Raw genomic sequence first — 15,551 nt, 5'->3', positions numbered from 1 at the left:
AGTAGTTATTTTCCAGAGATAAAATCAAAACTTTTTCAAGCTTTTTCTTTGTTCAGCTTCCCAAGTCTGATGAACTTCTTTTGTCAATGCTATGGGTAGAACTCTGTGAATGCACTAAATTGTGTGTCTTTTTCAAGAGATAAGTTGCAAGCAGCAAATAACAGACCTAGAGTCTCTAATTACTATCATGTTCTTAAGCTTTGCAGAGGAGACTGTAAGGTACACAACAATAACATGAACATTCAGTTTACAAGGTATTCCCCTTGTCTGAATCAAATACAGAAGAAACCAGGCAAATATATATATATATATAAATAAATGGGAAGAAACTTGTTTATTTAGAAAGTTGTAGGGAACTGAAGACCAAACTTCTCTGTTCCATGAACAAACTTTCCAAACAGTAAATGTTATTTCTTTATTTTAATATTTCAAAATGCATCTATAGTGATGAACACAAAATCACAGAATGGTTGAGGTTAGAAGGGATCTCTGGAGGTCATCCGGTCCAACACCCCTGCTCAAATAAAGCCACCTAGAACAGGTTACCCAGGAACATGTCCAAAGGCAGTTCCATTGCCTTGCAAGTAAAATCACTTTAATGAGCTCAAGCATGACTCTTTTATATGTTCAAGCCTTCTTTCATTTCAGACAGGTCATTCAGTTAACAATTGTTTAAGTACGTTATTATCAGGATATTATGAAAAGGTTCTTCACGGAGAGGGTAGCAGGCAACAGGTTCCCCACAGAAGTGGTCATGGCACCAAGCCTGATGGAGTTCAAGAAGCATTTAGACAATGGTCTCAGACATAGAGTTTAGTTTTTAGGTAGTCCTACATGGAACCAGGAGTTGGACTCAATGATCCTTGTGGATCCCTTCCAACTCAGAATATTCTATGATTATAATACAAATACTTCAGTACTTTTGACGGAAGAAAATAGCAAAGAGGTGGAAACATTCTGGAGTGAAATCCCAAGATCCTATATTTTCATTGGTTGTTGAAACTTGATTGCTCCTATAGATGGTAGTGTTAAGCCTTTAGTTAAGCCTAAGTAAATAAACATAAATGTGCTTGTTTGTAGTTTTTTGTTGTTGTTGTTTGTTTTCAGAAAGAAAGTCACTAAAAATATTTTGACATGACACTTTTTATGCAGGGTGAATAATGTAATTTGTATTTTTAACAGTACAGCCTCAGATAATACAACTTAAAAATGAAACCACATTTGAGAATGGGAAAGCCACCCTCATCTGTGAAGCAGAAGGAGAACCTATCCCAGAGATTACTTGGAAAAGGGCCACTGATGGAATAACTTTCTCTGAAGGTGACAAGGTAAATCAGCCTTTAAAATATCTAAACACATGTTGTCTGAGCAATCTTCTTTTCATAAGCAGAAAAATAATTGAAAGAAACTGGAATTAACTTTAGATGAAATTAGAAGGAACCAATACTTCCTGAGGTAATATGAGAGATGTGGAAATTCAAAATCTTTAACTATAAAAAAAATAAAAAATGAAAGAAGGAAGGAAAGAAAAAAGCAATTAAAGTGCTGAAAGGCACTGTACTTCATCAAATAGTTCCTACTAAGGGTTTCAATTTCTTTTTGATTGCAGTGGCTGCCCTTAGCCCTCCTTGACTATATTTAGAATCTGTCCAGTATTTCTCAAAATGCTATAGATATCTGAAATAAATAAATAAATATATATATAAATATATATGTCTCCAAACACTTTGAAGAGCTTTCTTTCCCACTTATTTTTTTTCTTACTTCTTTCTTACATTTTCCCTCACAAAGAGCAAAGTAGTTTATAACTACAAATTGAAACCATTTTCCCATTGTGATTTACCATTTTCAAGTTTTATTATAAAAGTAAGTTGAGTAGAAAAAGATTACAGTATGATAATGGAGAAAGTCAGTTACTGTGGGAACAAGAGCTGTAATTAGATGGAATGGTAAGCAAAAGGGAAGGGTATAATGTTATTCTTAACCATGTAGATTAGTTTCTACAGAGCTTTTTAAAGCATGATTTTCTTTTAATGTTTAAACAAGTATTCTTAATTTCTTTACATAAAACATAGAATTTATCTGCACTAGTTAAAGCCTGAGCCTCTCTGGTTTGCTAATTCAGAAATTAGACTCTACATAATGTATACAGACAGTCCACTTGCAGATGTTTGCATATTAATAGCTGTTGCTTAAAAAAAAAAAGTCAAACCTACACAGTGATCAAGCAAATCAGGGAATTAGATACCGAGTAAGTCACTCAGTTTATAGGGTATTATTGTATATTACAGGAATATATATTTCCATTATTTGTGTTCTAAAAGGACAATGTCTTATCTGGTCTAGTCTCCTACTTATCCTTTCCTGGCACTGAGGCAGTTTTTGTGAGGCTTTGCCTATCATTTTCCTGCTCTATGATTTTCATTTCAGAAAAACATAATGCTATTTATATTTTTAATTAGTTTTGCACTAAAATAAAACTCCTTAAATACTTAAAGTCAAAGGTGATCTTTCTAATACACAAAGACTACACTTGGTTCAAAGGTCACAAACATAGCTTTTTGCTTATGTTTGGAATGTTCCTAAAATTAATTAGTTATATCAGAAAATGAAAATGAAAGCAAATTGCAGAAATAAGCCAAACACATTGATTCAGTTGAAATCTGAAATTTATCCAGTGCTCATATAGTATGGCATTCCATTCTTAATTCAAACTGCAAGTGGTTAAACTCTCTAGACCTGTCAGTGTTACCTACATGCCATTTTTTTCAACAGTGATTCAACTGAATAGTACTGAAAACCAAACTGAAACCTATATTGAGTTGCTACTAGTGTGTTTTCATGCTGTATACAGATGATAAAAAGAACAAGAATGAATACAGTTATGTGGTTTCATTTTGTTCTTGCCAGTGAAGGAATTTTCAGTATATTGCTCCTGGGCAACTTTTTGCTGAATGCTGAATAACTGTTCTGAAATACTGTATGTCTTGAGCTATAAAATATGCTATTACGTTGACCACGTGGCCCTCCAACACTGTAAAGGGACAAAGCCTTGACTTGAGTTTTCCTACCAAGTTTTTGAATAGGTTAACAGGGAAACAAACTGACAGTGAATAAATTGTTGAATAATACAGCAGTGTTCTGCACTAGAAAGAAAAGGAAAAAGTGAGTTGAAGAAAATGTGAGTGTAACAGCCTTAAACTGAATTTATTTATAATATATGTGATAACTTAAAATAATCAAAGAATAGACTATCCTGAGTTGGAAGGGACCCACAAGGATCATTGAGTGCAACTCCTGGCTCCACACAGGACTACCCAAAAATCAGAAACCATGTGTCTGACAGAGTTGTCCAAATGCTTCTTGAACTCTGGCAGGCTCAGTGCCATGACTTGGGGAACTTGTGCCCGACCACCCTCTGGGTGCAGAACCTTTCCCTAACACCCAGCCTGACTCCATGCCCTGTGGCTCCATGCCGTTCCCTTGGGTCCTGTCGCTGTCCCCAGAGGGCAGAGCTCAGTGCCTGCCCCTTTGCTCCCCTCGTGAGGGAGCTGCAGGCTGCCATGAGGCCTCCCCTCAGTTGTGAGCTGAATAAACCGAGGGACCTCAGCCACACCTCAGATATCTCTAGACCCTTCACCTCCTTCGTAGCCTTCCTTTGGATGGCTCTAATAGTTTTATGTCCTTCATATATTGTGGTGCCCAAAACTGCACATAGTGCTCAAAGTGAAGACACACCAGAGCAGGGAAGAATGGGACAATGTCCAATCACCAGACATACTTGCGCAAGTAGAAAAATTATTGTCCACATTCAGTGAATTCATCTTTTGAACATCTTTTAGTATTTTTTTTTTAAATTAATATAGACTGTACCTTACAAACATTTTTCTTGAGTTAAGAATTTCTTTAGGGAATGATACTGATTATAGTTTTTTTTTTTCTGTAGAAGATGGAAGAACTGCTCTAACCATAACGATAACATAATGATGATTTAAAGTAAAAAAAAAAAAAAAAAAAAAGCTGTTATTTTTTAATTATAGTTTTATTAGATTATTAAATTTACTATTTAGCTTCTCAGTCTTGTTCTTGTTTTGCTAAAATGCAAGTATACCTTCTATACCTTCTATGGGTAGTTACAAGATGTGCTGTTTGAAATGTTTGACAACTCCATAAACTTGAAATGTTGCATAAAGAATCTCTAGTGGGGAGAAAAAAAATGTAACGGTATTTTTCTTCTGAATAAAAGCCAAAAAATTATTTTGATCAAAGAAAATATGGACAGCCTATTAAGGAACAACCAAATTATATAATGACTCCTCCTTTCCTTTCTCTCTGTCCAAAACCAGGTGGATTGAATATAATACTGCAAAATTTGAGTGATCATTTGGTTAATTGGATTCTCTGTGCTACTTTAAATGAGATTAAATATCAGTGTGTTATCTATGTCTTTGTGATTGATGAGCAATTACTTTTTTCCTGTATGAAAGAGAGTTTTACTATAGTATTGGTTAATGTGACTGTCTTCTTTTGTCATTAATTCAACATTTATTACCAAAATTCCAAGTTTTTCCCAATTAGGAAAAAAAAAAAAGTGGTAGTTTCCTTGAGATTGTCAGAACCTATGGGATTGCACAGATGCAGACTGCTGTATCTCTTGCTAAAAATATTTTCTGTAATCTGCAAAACATAATACAGAGTTTTGCTTTGTAACAGTTTGGACGTGAAATTTAGTAAGATTGTAGTGAGCTGTTCTGGACTTTGCCATCCTAAATCTTGACAGTAATTACTCAGACTGGTCACTGCAATCTTTCTGGTAATAGCTGAATGTCATGATTTGTAGTGAGTAAGAATTTTTGCAGGCCTGTTTGATTTTTTCTTCCCTTACTGCTAATGGTAGACCCTTTACAGGTTTACAGTCACTTGTCATGACTATGCAAAAGACGTTCAAGTCCTTTATATAGCTTCTTGTTATTCACTTTGCAGTTCTTGACACTCCTGTGTTGTCTAGTTACATGCTTATGTGTGTTTATATAGGTGCCAGATGTAATATACGAAAGAATGTGAGTCCAATAAACACTGTGGACTCATATGACTCATATTGTTGATTCACAGTAAATCCCGGAACACTGTAGAGTTCCAAAGAGCTTGGAGAAACCAATGAGTGTGGCACTAACTAAAAGGATAACTAAAGTCTGTACGACTTGTTCTGAAGCAAAACACTAGGAAAGCTGAAGTAGATTCGACTGGCGGCTAGCAAACGTGACGCCCATCTACAAGAAGGGCCGGAAGGCAGACCCGGGAAACTACAGGCCTGTCAGTTTGACCTCAGTGCCAGGAAAGCTCGTGGAGCAGATCCTCCTGAGAGTCATCATGCAGCACTTGCAGGGGAAGCAGGCGATCAGGCCCAGTCAGCATGGCTTTATGAAAGGCAGGTCATGCCTGACGAACCTGATCTCCTTCTATGACAGAGTGACGCGCTGGGTGGATGAGGGAAAGGCTGTGGATGTGGTCTACCTTGACTTCAGCAAGGCTTTGACACCGTCTCCCACAGCATTCTCCTCAAGAAACTGGCTGCTCTGGGCTTGGACTGGCGCACGCTTCGTTGGGTTAGAAACTGGCTGGATAGCCGGGCCCAAAGAGTCGTGGTGAATGGAGCCAAGTCCAGTTGGAGGCCAGTCACTAGTGGCGTCCCCCAGGGCTCGGTGCTGGGGCCGGTCCTCTTTAATATCTTCATCGATGATCTGGACGAGGGCATCGAGTGCACCCTCAGTAAGTTCGCAGATGACACCAAGTTAGGTGCGTGTGTCGATCTGCTTGAGGGTAGGAAGCTCTGCAGGAGGATCTGGATAGGCTGCACCGATGGGCTGAGGTCAACTGCATGAAGTTCAACAAGGCCAAGTGCCGGGTCCTGCACCTGGGGCGCAATAACCCCAAGCAGAGCTACAGGCTGGGAGAGGAATGGTTGGAAAGCTGCCAGGCAGAGAAGGACCTGGGAGTGATGGTGGATAGTCGGCTGAATATGAGCCAGCAGTGTGCTCAGGTGGCCAAGAAGGCCAACGGCATCCTGGCTTGTATCAGGAACAGTGTGACCAGCAGGGCTAGGGAGGTGATCGTCCCCCTGTACTCAGCTCTGGTGAGGCCGCACCTCGAGTACTGTGTTCAGTTTTGGGCCCCTCGCTACAAGAAGGACATCGAGGTGCTTGAGCGGGTGCAGAGAAGGGCGACGAAGCTGGTGAGGGGCCTGGAGAACAAGTCCTATGAGGAGCGGCTGAGGGAGCTGGGCTTGTTCAGCCTGGAGAAGAGGAGGCTCAGGGGTGACCTTATCGCTCTTTTTAGGTACCTCAAGGGAGGCTGTAGCGAGGTGGGGGTTGGCCTGTTCTCCCATGTGCCTGGTGACAGGACGAGGGGGAATGGGCTTAAGTTGAGCCAGGGGAGTTTTAGGTTAGATGTTAGGAAGAACTTCTTCACTGAAAGGGTTGTGAGGCACTGGAACAGGCTGCCAAGGGAAGTGGTGGAGTCACCATCCCTGGAAGTCTTCAAAAGACGTTTAGATGTAGAGCTTAGGGATATGGTTTAGTGGAGGGCTGTTAGCGTTAGGTCGGAGGTTGGACTCGATGACCTTGAGGTCTCTTCCAACCTAGAAAATTCTGTGATTCTGTGATTCAATAATATATATATATATTTTTCCGTAATGCTATTAGTGATAGTTGCCATGAGTTTGCTGCAAATAGATCTTGTCAAACTGATCCAGTATACATTAAAAATCCCAGTTATTTTATACCAAAGTTAACTGAGTCACCGAGCTAATCATCTAAGCATTAGAGTTGGTGACAAATGGATTGCCAGCAGGCTTGGAAGTACAGTTATAAATAGGGGTGCACATACCTCTCTGAACTGTTATAATGCATGAAGGATGACTTGTTCTTACCTCATGCTTGCCACCTTAAGCCCCTTTAGACCACGTGCTTCTTGACAAATGGGGAGAAAAATCAGCAAGCAAGCAAATTTGATAGATACACTGTTAAATAGTATATCTGTACAAAAGAAACAAAGAAATATCATTAAAATGCCAATTTATAAGAGTGTGGGGTTTTGAGTACAGGTCATGCTCAGTAACAGATTTAGGCATTTACAGCTTGAGCATTCCTGTGCCTAGTCATTACACAGTCTGAAAAAGGAATTCAAAAATCCAGAATTCTACCTCTTGTTTACATGGTGAGGGGAGAATCATTTGTCTTACAGAGGACCTGGAGAAGACAAGTACACTGTACAGAGACAACTGCTAAGGACAGTAAATGCGTATATGACCCCATTCCTGCTACAGCTTAGATAGCAGCATTGGGCTGCAGAGACACATCTGGAGTATCAAGTATCCACATAGTCCTTTTGAGGATAGCTACCCAAGAAATACCCTTGAGTTAGGTGGGGAGCACATTTTAAATAATAGCCTTGTTTAAAGAGTAACCACTGATGAAGGAAGAGATCTGAATGTGAGATTATTTCTAGCCTTCACAAATTCAAAATAATGTTTTATTTTAAATGATAGATCTTATAACCAGAACATCAAACATATGTTTTTTCTGAGTTTGAAATGGTAATGTCCAAAAGAATGGAAAATATGCACTAAAGTCATAGATGGAAGAAATAACCCTACTAGGCTTAAGGAAGATAATGGGTAGGAGGTCTATAATGATCTCTTTGTAAAATACAAATTTGATAAAGGATTTTCAGTATATCAGATCTGGGTATTTGAAGCCAAATGATTTCAAACCAGACTCAAAGAACCCTCTTCCTCTCTTCTTTTTTCAGTTAGCCTATGGAACAATCTACCACATGGTGTAGTCTCTCTTTCTTTGAAAATTTGAAATAAAGGTTTCTTTCTCCTTCCTCTGACCACTGTTGAAAGTTTAAATGGCAAAGTTTTCCAGGCAGTCACATTAGATGACCTCTATAATCCCCTTAAAGCTTTATAACTCATAACTACATGAGAGTGGGTAAGCCTGAGTAAATGAATGATTATGTGTGACAGAAAGCATTTGGCTCACTCTTAAAGAATTGAAAATTGAAATGGAGATTTACTCCAAGACTAGAGCTTCATCTGCTGTTGCAGTGGCCTGTGCACTTCTAGTGCCCAACTCCCCCGTATTGCATGTCCTGTCACTGAGGTGCCTGCCTGGCCATTGCCCTTTTCAGCTGTGATTTAAAATGGTGTGATCCTACAGACTTCTGTGCATCCAGGAGGCCTGGACCTTTTCCCAGTAAAAAGAGGAGGCAGGAGAAGATTTGCAGTTTGTGGAACAGAAGGAAGGATAGTGAGTGGATTTGATTTGCTGTAATCACTTATAAAATGGGTTTTGGATATATACACACACTTCTGCACACATCCCTGCATGACAGCACATCCCAATTCTCTAATACAAAAATGTCATTGATTCCTGTGAATACAGCAGAAGCATTAGGGCAAAGTTTCATGGTGTAATTTCCTAGTGTAGTACCAGCAGAATTACGAAAGCTAACCAATGTTTTTAATTACCATTTCAAGCCCTGTTTTGGAATACAAATAGCAATAACAGATGGGGCTTGATATGAGACAGTAGCTCCGCTATATGCAGCATGTGTCCAAAGAGACAATCTTTACCCTAAAGAATTTACAATCTAAACATGTAAAATGAATGAAAGAAGAAAAAAAAATCAATGCACATAGATCACAGTCGAGTATCTGATACTCAGTTTTGATAATGTTTCATATATGGGAAAACTAGTTTAAAAAAATGGGCGGGAGGGAATACTACTTTATTTTACATATATTTGATACAGATTCACCAAATGTCTTTAAAACACCTTGCACTATTCTACTTGTATCCACAAGTAAAAAGATCTCAGATTTTAAACTTCATAATGAAAACTATATAGTTTGAGTTCTGCTTCCTTCCAAATACCATCCTGAGTGTCCCTGAGTAATCTCCTATGACATTGTTTCTAAATATTGCAGAGCCCAGACCAGCAATTAAATTATTTTCCAAGTTTGAATTCACTTTATATTGCCATAAATCACAAGTAGTTTGAGTTTGTCGTTTCTCATAGTTGTCATGATAAGACAATAGGAAAAGGATTTGGGGTTTGTTTGGTCTTTCCTCTTTGAAAGGTCAACTCCGTTTTTTACCCGAGCCTGTTAACATTGCCTCATCTGTCACAAATATTAACAAAAAGAATTGGATTTTTTTTTAACTCCCTATGTATTTCCCTATATATTCTATTGTCACCTCATAAAAGAATCAATGTTATAGAAGCAGTATTATAGTAAATGTCGGTGATTTATCTTGTCTTTATTTTGAGATAGTAATGAGAGCTCTTATATTCTTATGTCAAGGATCTCCTCTGTATTTGAATGATAACTCACCTAGAAAGAGGAAACATAAATGTATTGAGGATATTTTAATTGATTGCAGGAGATTTCTTTCTTTTTACAAGCTATACAAATCCTAGTCTTTGTAAGTTCATCTCTGGAACATCTCTTGAATAGTTGGAAAAATGTAAGGGGCAAATTCCCTTGCCTTACTGAAGAAAATGTTATAACCTGTTTTATGTATGTGGTTTGTGAATAGCTTCTACTTACAATGCCAAAGACTATTTTTGCCATTATAAGATCTGTTCAGGCCTGCAGGCCAGAACAGTTTATGTAGGCTGCTGCAATTGGCTCATACAACACAGTTGACTATGCAGTTGAGACACGGCAAGCAGTGCAGCCAGGCATCATTGTCTGGGTAGACAGCTGGGCACTGGTTGGGTAGCTGAGATGCAGCAACAGCTGATGGCCATCACTCCAGTCATTCTGCTTCCATGGGAATAAGCAGAGCAACTTGAATCTATTTTTTTGTTGTTGTTCTTGTTTTTCAAATGAAGCATAATGGGCATCACATGCTAAGGATATGAAACGGAAGAGTAAGAATATTGTGACTGGAAGGAGAAGGTAAATAAATGGAATTTTGAGTGAATAGGAAGCATGGGGTTGGCCTTAAATTTAGGTAATAAGTACTGTTGGAGCTATAAAGATTTATATCCTCTGGCATATACAAACCATGGAGCACATCTGAGCACTGAATACTATACTCTCACCAGTCAACAAGTACACAGAAATCTTCATGTGTTGGATTTTCTTCACCTTTTCTATGGAATTTTTTAATGGCATAGTTCAGATACAGTATCATAGTGTTGGGATAAGTTCTTAAAGAGCTAAAAATAGAGTTTACAATTTCAGGAGATGACAGTATCTTAGTAGGAAGATTGATTTTAGGGGAGTAAGATAGTGTGCAGTTAGAGGGCTGAGGAAATAAAAAGCAGTTTTCCTGGGTAAGCTGATGAAGCATTATATAAGGAAGGTTGCAAACCAGTGTGGGTATTTCAAAATCATTAAGTAGCATGTGAACCAATCATCTGAGTTCTGCTCCCTCTTTTTGGTAACAATATCTGCAGTGATATTTAAATGAAGCCAAAACTGAAGTCAGATACAATTTTAATGTACCATAGCATCTTCCCTGATGCAAGTTTGAACGGCTGTTATATTGACAACTCCACAATAATTCTCAGTCACATGACCTAAGGGCCCTTAAATTTATTTCTCTTTTAGGAGACAAATGTTCTTTACCCAGAGTAGACCCAAATGGCTTTAAATACACACATCCATATATGTATTCAAGCTATATGAATGGCTGTATTGGTATTACAGTGGTCCCAGAATTATCTCATTTCTGCAAATTTTTCCTTTCAGTGAAACTTTGAAGTTATTTTGCATAGGGGACAGAATTAAGGAGGCAAAGTTGTTGCTCTTCGCTTTTTTAAAGATTGCAAAAAGCCAAGAAAATGTAAGTTTTAATAGCTTTCCTATTTTAAAAGCTTTCACAAACTAGGGGAAAAGGAACATAACTAATTTAATCAATTGTCTTAAATTACATCTAAACTTAAATAAGTACAGAGTTTTTTAATCTGTAAATGGATAATCCTATTTCTAACTAATTTATATTTCAAACTTAAAAACTGTCTTCCATTTTCAATCCATGTTCTTATATGCTAACTATACAGCAAGTAGATATTTTTGGGTACTTTCTGTGGGTTGTGATGTTGCATTTACAGGCTGAAATAAAGCTATATAGCCATATAAGCTTAAAAATAGCTTTTCTTTGCCTGCCAATATTAGTTTTCTCCATTTAATCATCATTGATGATATTCTCTGTTACACTAATGAAGATTGAAATTATCAGGGAACTTTTTATGGACAAGCATTTCCTATGATACCAGTGCAACTTCGACTTGAATTCATTTATTGCTTCTGCTACACAGTATTGTTTCATGAGCTACCGTCTCTGTATCAGTTGTATTATCTGCTACCTGTTTAATAACATTTTCATATAGCTGTTGCTTGTTTGATGAAATAGAGATTCTGCAAGTGATGATACAATAAGCACCACAGCCACATGTTATAAACTGGTGTCATTTGGCAGTGTTGGTGTACTATGAGACATTCTCCAGAGATTTCAGAAATGATAAATCTTTAGATACCATGGAAACCCATGGGAAACAGGAAATATAGGCTATGGCACAACCAGTAATGGAATGCTGTGAAAGTGTATTTTACTCTATTAAAACCCATTAGCATTTTTTTCTGACATGAAAAGCAGTTTGAATACCCTTGCATGTTAGGAGAAAATGGAAAGACTTGTATTTAGACTTCTGGCAAAAACAAGATGAAAGCAAAGGTCCTGGATTCTGTTTTTCAATCTATTGTTTGTCTTGTTTAACAAACTATATAAACTCTGTAATAATTAGTTCTTAATAATGTATTCACGTCCTTAGTATGCTGTTGAAAACATGTTTTACTATTACATTTTCATCTCCCTCTATGCATCCACTCAAATGCTGTTTTTCTATTAATACCAATTCTAAGATTTCAAACGTTATGGTGGCTTAGCATGATAATGCTAATGGACAAGTGTATGTGCGTCATCCATTGTAGCTGAGACTGTGCAACTTAACCTAAAGCACAGTGCAAAAGTCTCACGTCTTTGCACTGGGAAAAGTGAAGACTGCTTGTCCCACCCTTACTGACAGCTTCTGAAATTCAGCTAACAATATTTCTTAGTACTGCATAACTGAACTGCTTGTCTAAGCTCTGATTCATGATCAAAATAAGAACTCCCCTCTACACGTGGGCCTGTGTCATTAAAATTTCTAAATGTCACAATAATATGAATAGTAGTATCAACAATAAGATTTATTTTTGTCTTTACTTTGTATAAATTTCTACTTATACAAATCAAGTTGTGACATCTGTGCCAAAAGTCAATGAATTAAAAGTGTGTATAGTAATCTTTACCTTACTGTAAGCTGTCTTTCTAACATGCTTTAATATACCTTATAGATAGATGATACATCACGTTATAACCTCAGGGTTATCTTACATGGTAAAAATGTATTGAATTAACATAATATTCTATAATGTTCTCTTACAATAGTATACAAAAGTAGTAATTTATTTAGAAATTGACAATAAAAATCCAATTTTGTCAATACGTATTGCTCTAAACTGGAAAAAATACCATTTCACTAGCATAATTCAAAAGCCCCAGTTGGAGTTACAATCTGTTGATCAATGTATATTTTCTGTATTAACTTAGACAATGTGAACATGAATACAGTATCTCACTGGAAACTACAGTGACCTTAGAGTTTTTAATGAAGGGGGAAAAAAAAAAAAAAGCATGAATACCAATTAGGCAAGCACATTTACAATATGAAATATGCCATATTATTTAGGCCACAGTTATCAGTGCTTCCTTATGTTGTTTCTTTATCACAGTTTAGAATTATTCAATACCAAAACTCTACTAAGACTTTAGTTGGTTAAAAGTATAATGATCTCACCCAAAATCAATACCGTAGGTATTTAAAATGAAAACTTCTAAGAAAGCTAATATGCATGGATATCTGTTGAGAATTTCTGTGCCCTCAGGTCATTGTGTTTACTAAGTATGTTCTAATAATGTTAAAAAATCCTTACTAATTCTGCATGAAAATATGCTGGTTTATACAAGCAGATTAGTCCTATTGCCTTGATTACCTTTAGCATATTTGTTAAAAAGAAATTGTGTGGTCATAAAACATTACAGTCATTCACCTTGTAGCAAGTGCTAAAATATTAAATAACTTTTTTTTTTTTCTCATGAGATATCCTCAACAAATGTATTTTTTTGACATTTTTATTGGAAACTGTGTTTCCTGGGTAGTAGACTAGTAGAGAAAGAAAAAAGTCTCGCCTATACTAACAGCCCTCCAAGAGGCCATTTGCTGCCAACAGCCTTCTCTGAAGCTGGCTGTGGTGGCTTGACTTTGGCCAGTTCCCAGCCACCTACCCAGCTGTTCCTCTCACTACTCACAGACAAAACAGACAACTTGGGAAGAATTAATTTATTGTCAGTTAAGAATAGAGTGGGATGGTGAGAAACAAAGACAAAGCTAAAACATCTTCCCTCCACCCTCATTTCCAGGCACGTCTGTCTTGACCGATTCCTCTGCCTCCTCTACCCAACCCCCTGACACTTGCAGGGGAATAGGAAATGGTGTCTATGGTCTGTCATTGTCTTGGTCTTTGATGCACCATCCTCATACTTTTCCCTGTTCCTGGGTGTGGGTTCTCCCCACAGGCAACAGTCCTTCACAAAATGCTCCAGTGGTGTTCTCTGCAGGTTGTGGTCCTTCAGGAACAGACTGCCCCAGCACGGATCCCACGAGGGCTGCAGGTTCAGCCAGGGTATGCCCATTGTGGGCTCTCCTTAGGTTGCACCTTCCTTCAGTCCTCCATGGACTCCTGTGTGGAGATCTGCTCCAGCATGGTCCTGTAGGGGCATATCTGCTTGGGCACCTGGGGCACCTCCTGCCCTCCTACTCCTCTCCCCTTGCTGTCTGTACAGGGCCGCTCCTCACACCACTCCCCTCACCGCCCCCTGCCGTGCAGTGTTTGCCCTCCCTTCCCCAGGCTGCCCCCTAGGTGAGGCACCACCATCTTGGCTGCAGGGCCCAGCTGGGCCTGGCATGGGGCTGGGACTGGGACCATCTGGGGCTGGCATGGGGCAGCCTTGGCATCACCTCATACAGGAGCCTGGTTGCCAAAACCTTGCCGCATAAACCCAATACACCAGTGCACCACCCTCTAAGGTCCCTTGCTTTGGTGAAGGATTTCTTCAACAATTTCACATACTCTTTCTCACCTTCCTCACCCAGAAACTCATTACCATCATCCACACGGTCTGTTCAGTTTGTGTGTTGTTACTGATCTGTTTGTTTAAGCAATGTACTATGCATAGTTCCTGGTAATTTAAATCAGTAATATATACTCCTTTAATTTCCTGACTTGTTCAGTTCAGTAAGAAATGCTATAAGCCAACTCAAAATAAGCTGTAGATTGGTGCTAGGGTTTGGTTTCTCAGGGTGATACTTCCATAGCAGAATGACATATAAATTTTTTGTACTGCAATGTTGCAATGTCTGCTGTCCAACTTGTTTGAAACTCTAGTAGCAGCAAGTTTTTCTATAATAGGTTCCACCCAATTTGACTGATTTTTACAGAATAATCTTTTATTTGTATCTGTATATATAAATAAACATGACAATGTAGATAGAGAAACTGTTGAATGATAATAGATAACTTGACAACAAATGTTCCCATGCCCTTTCGGATCTGTTCGGGTTAGCTAGTTTTCTTCATTTTTCTTTCAACTTCAATAATTTTCCTGTGTTTCTTGAGTTGCAAAAAGCCCTACAGACTTCTCTGGGTTTGTGAGCAAAGATTTTTTGATCTTTGAGGTCTGACATTTGGATCTGTGTCCTATTGCAGATAATTCCCCAGCCCCTCATCCACTTGAGTTATGCATTTCTTGCTTTCTGTGCCTTTCCCTCCCCTAAGAAAGCCTTGTTGCTTGTATCTCCCTGCAGGGCTCCACCTCATCCCAATTTCCAGACAGACTTCCTATCTGCTGTCTAGCCATAGTCATTTTAATAAAATATAAATCACCTTTACAGAAAAATGGAAAAGGATCCCTAGCTGCATACAGCTTCTGAACAAACCTGTAAGAGAAGCTCAAATTCTGATGCTTTTGTTTTGAAGAAAGCAGATGCAGTGCTACTCAGTTTGGGCTGTTCCATGCATTACATAACTGCTTATCTTCACCATACCAGTCATTCCTGCAACTAAAGCTAAACTGAATAATGGTTTGAATCTAAGTCATATGAAAATGAAATATATGTTTTTACAAATGCATGAAGTTCAGGTTGAGGTTCTTGGAGTAGTTGTAATTTTAAAGATGAATTCATATTCTTACAGAAGAGCTTTGTGAGCCAAAAGGGGTATACAGCCTTCCAAGAATCTGTTATTGGTCCAAGTATGTATTATCAATTTAAGTAAAATAAAGCAAAACATTATTCTTAGTCCAGTTACACTACCAATACTTTTCTCCAAGATACAGAAGTACTACAGAAAAAAGATAATTACCCTTACAGTT

General features: G+C 38.1%; 1 protein-coding gene across 3 annotated transcripts in view; it reads left to right on the top strand.

The window, feature by feature from the left end:
- Nucleotides 1–15,551, top strand: part of NCAM2 (neural cell adhesion molecule 2) — a 288,960-nt gene that overhangs the window by 173,376 nt on the left and 100,033 nt on the right. For all 3 annotated transcript variants that reach the window (XM_032203980.1, XM_032203996.1, XM_032203989.1), the window contains exon 8: nt 1,183–1,328. In XM_032203980.1, the coding sequence (XP_032059871.1) occupies nt 1,183–1,328 (146 nt within the window). The remainder of the gene's footprint in view (nt 1–1,182; nt 1,329–15,551) is intronic.

This window comes from Aythya fuligula, chromosome 1 (assembly GCF_009819795.1).
Source record: "Aythya fuligula isolate bAytFul2 chromosome 1, bAytFul2.pri, whole genome shotgun sequence".
Taxonomy (NCBI): Eukaryota; Metazoa; Chordata; class Aves; order Anseriformes; family Anatidae; genus Aythya; species Aythya fuligula.
The sequence above is the reverse complement of the archived record's forward strand: the minus strand, read 5'-3'. Positions and strand labels throughout refer to the sequence as shown.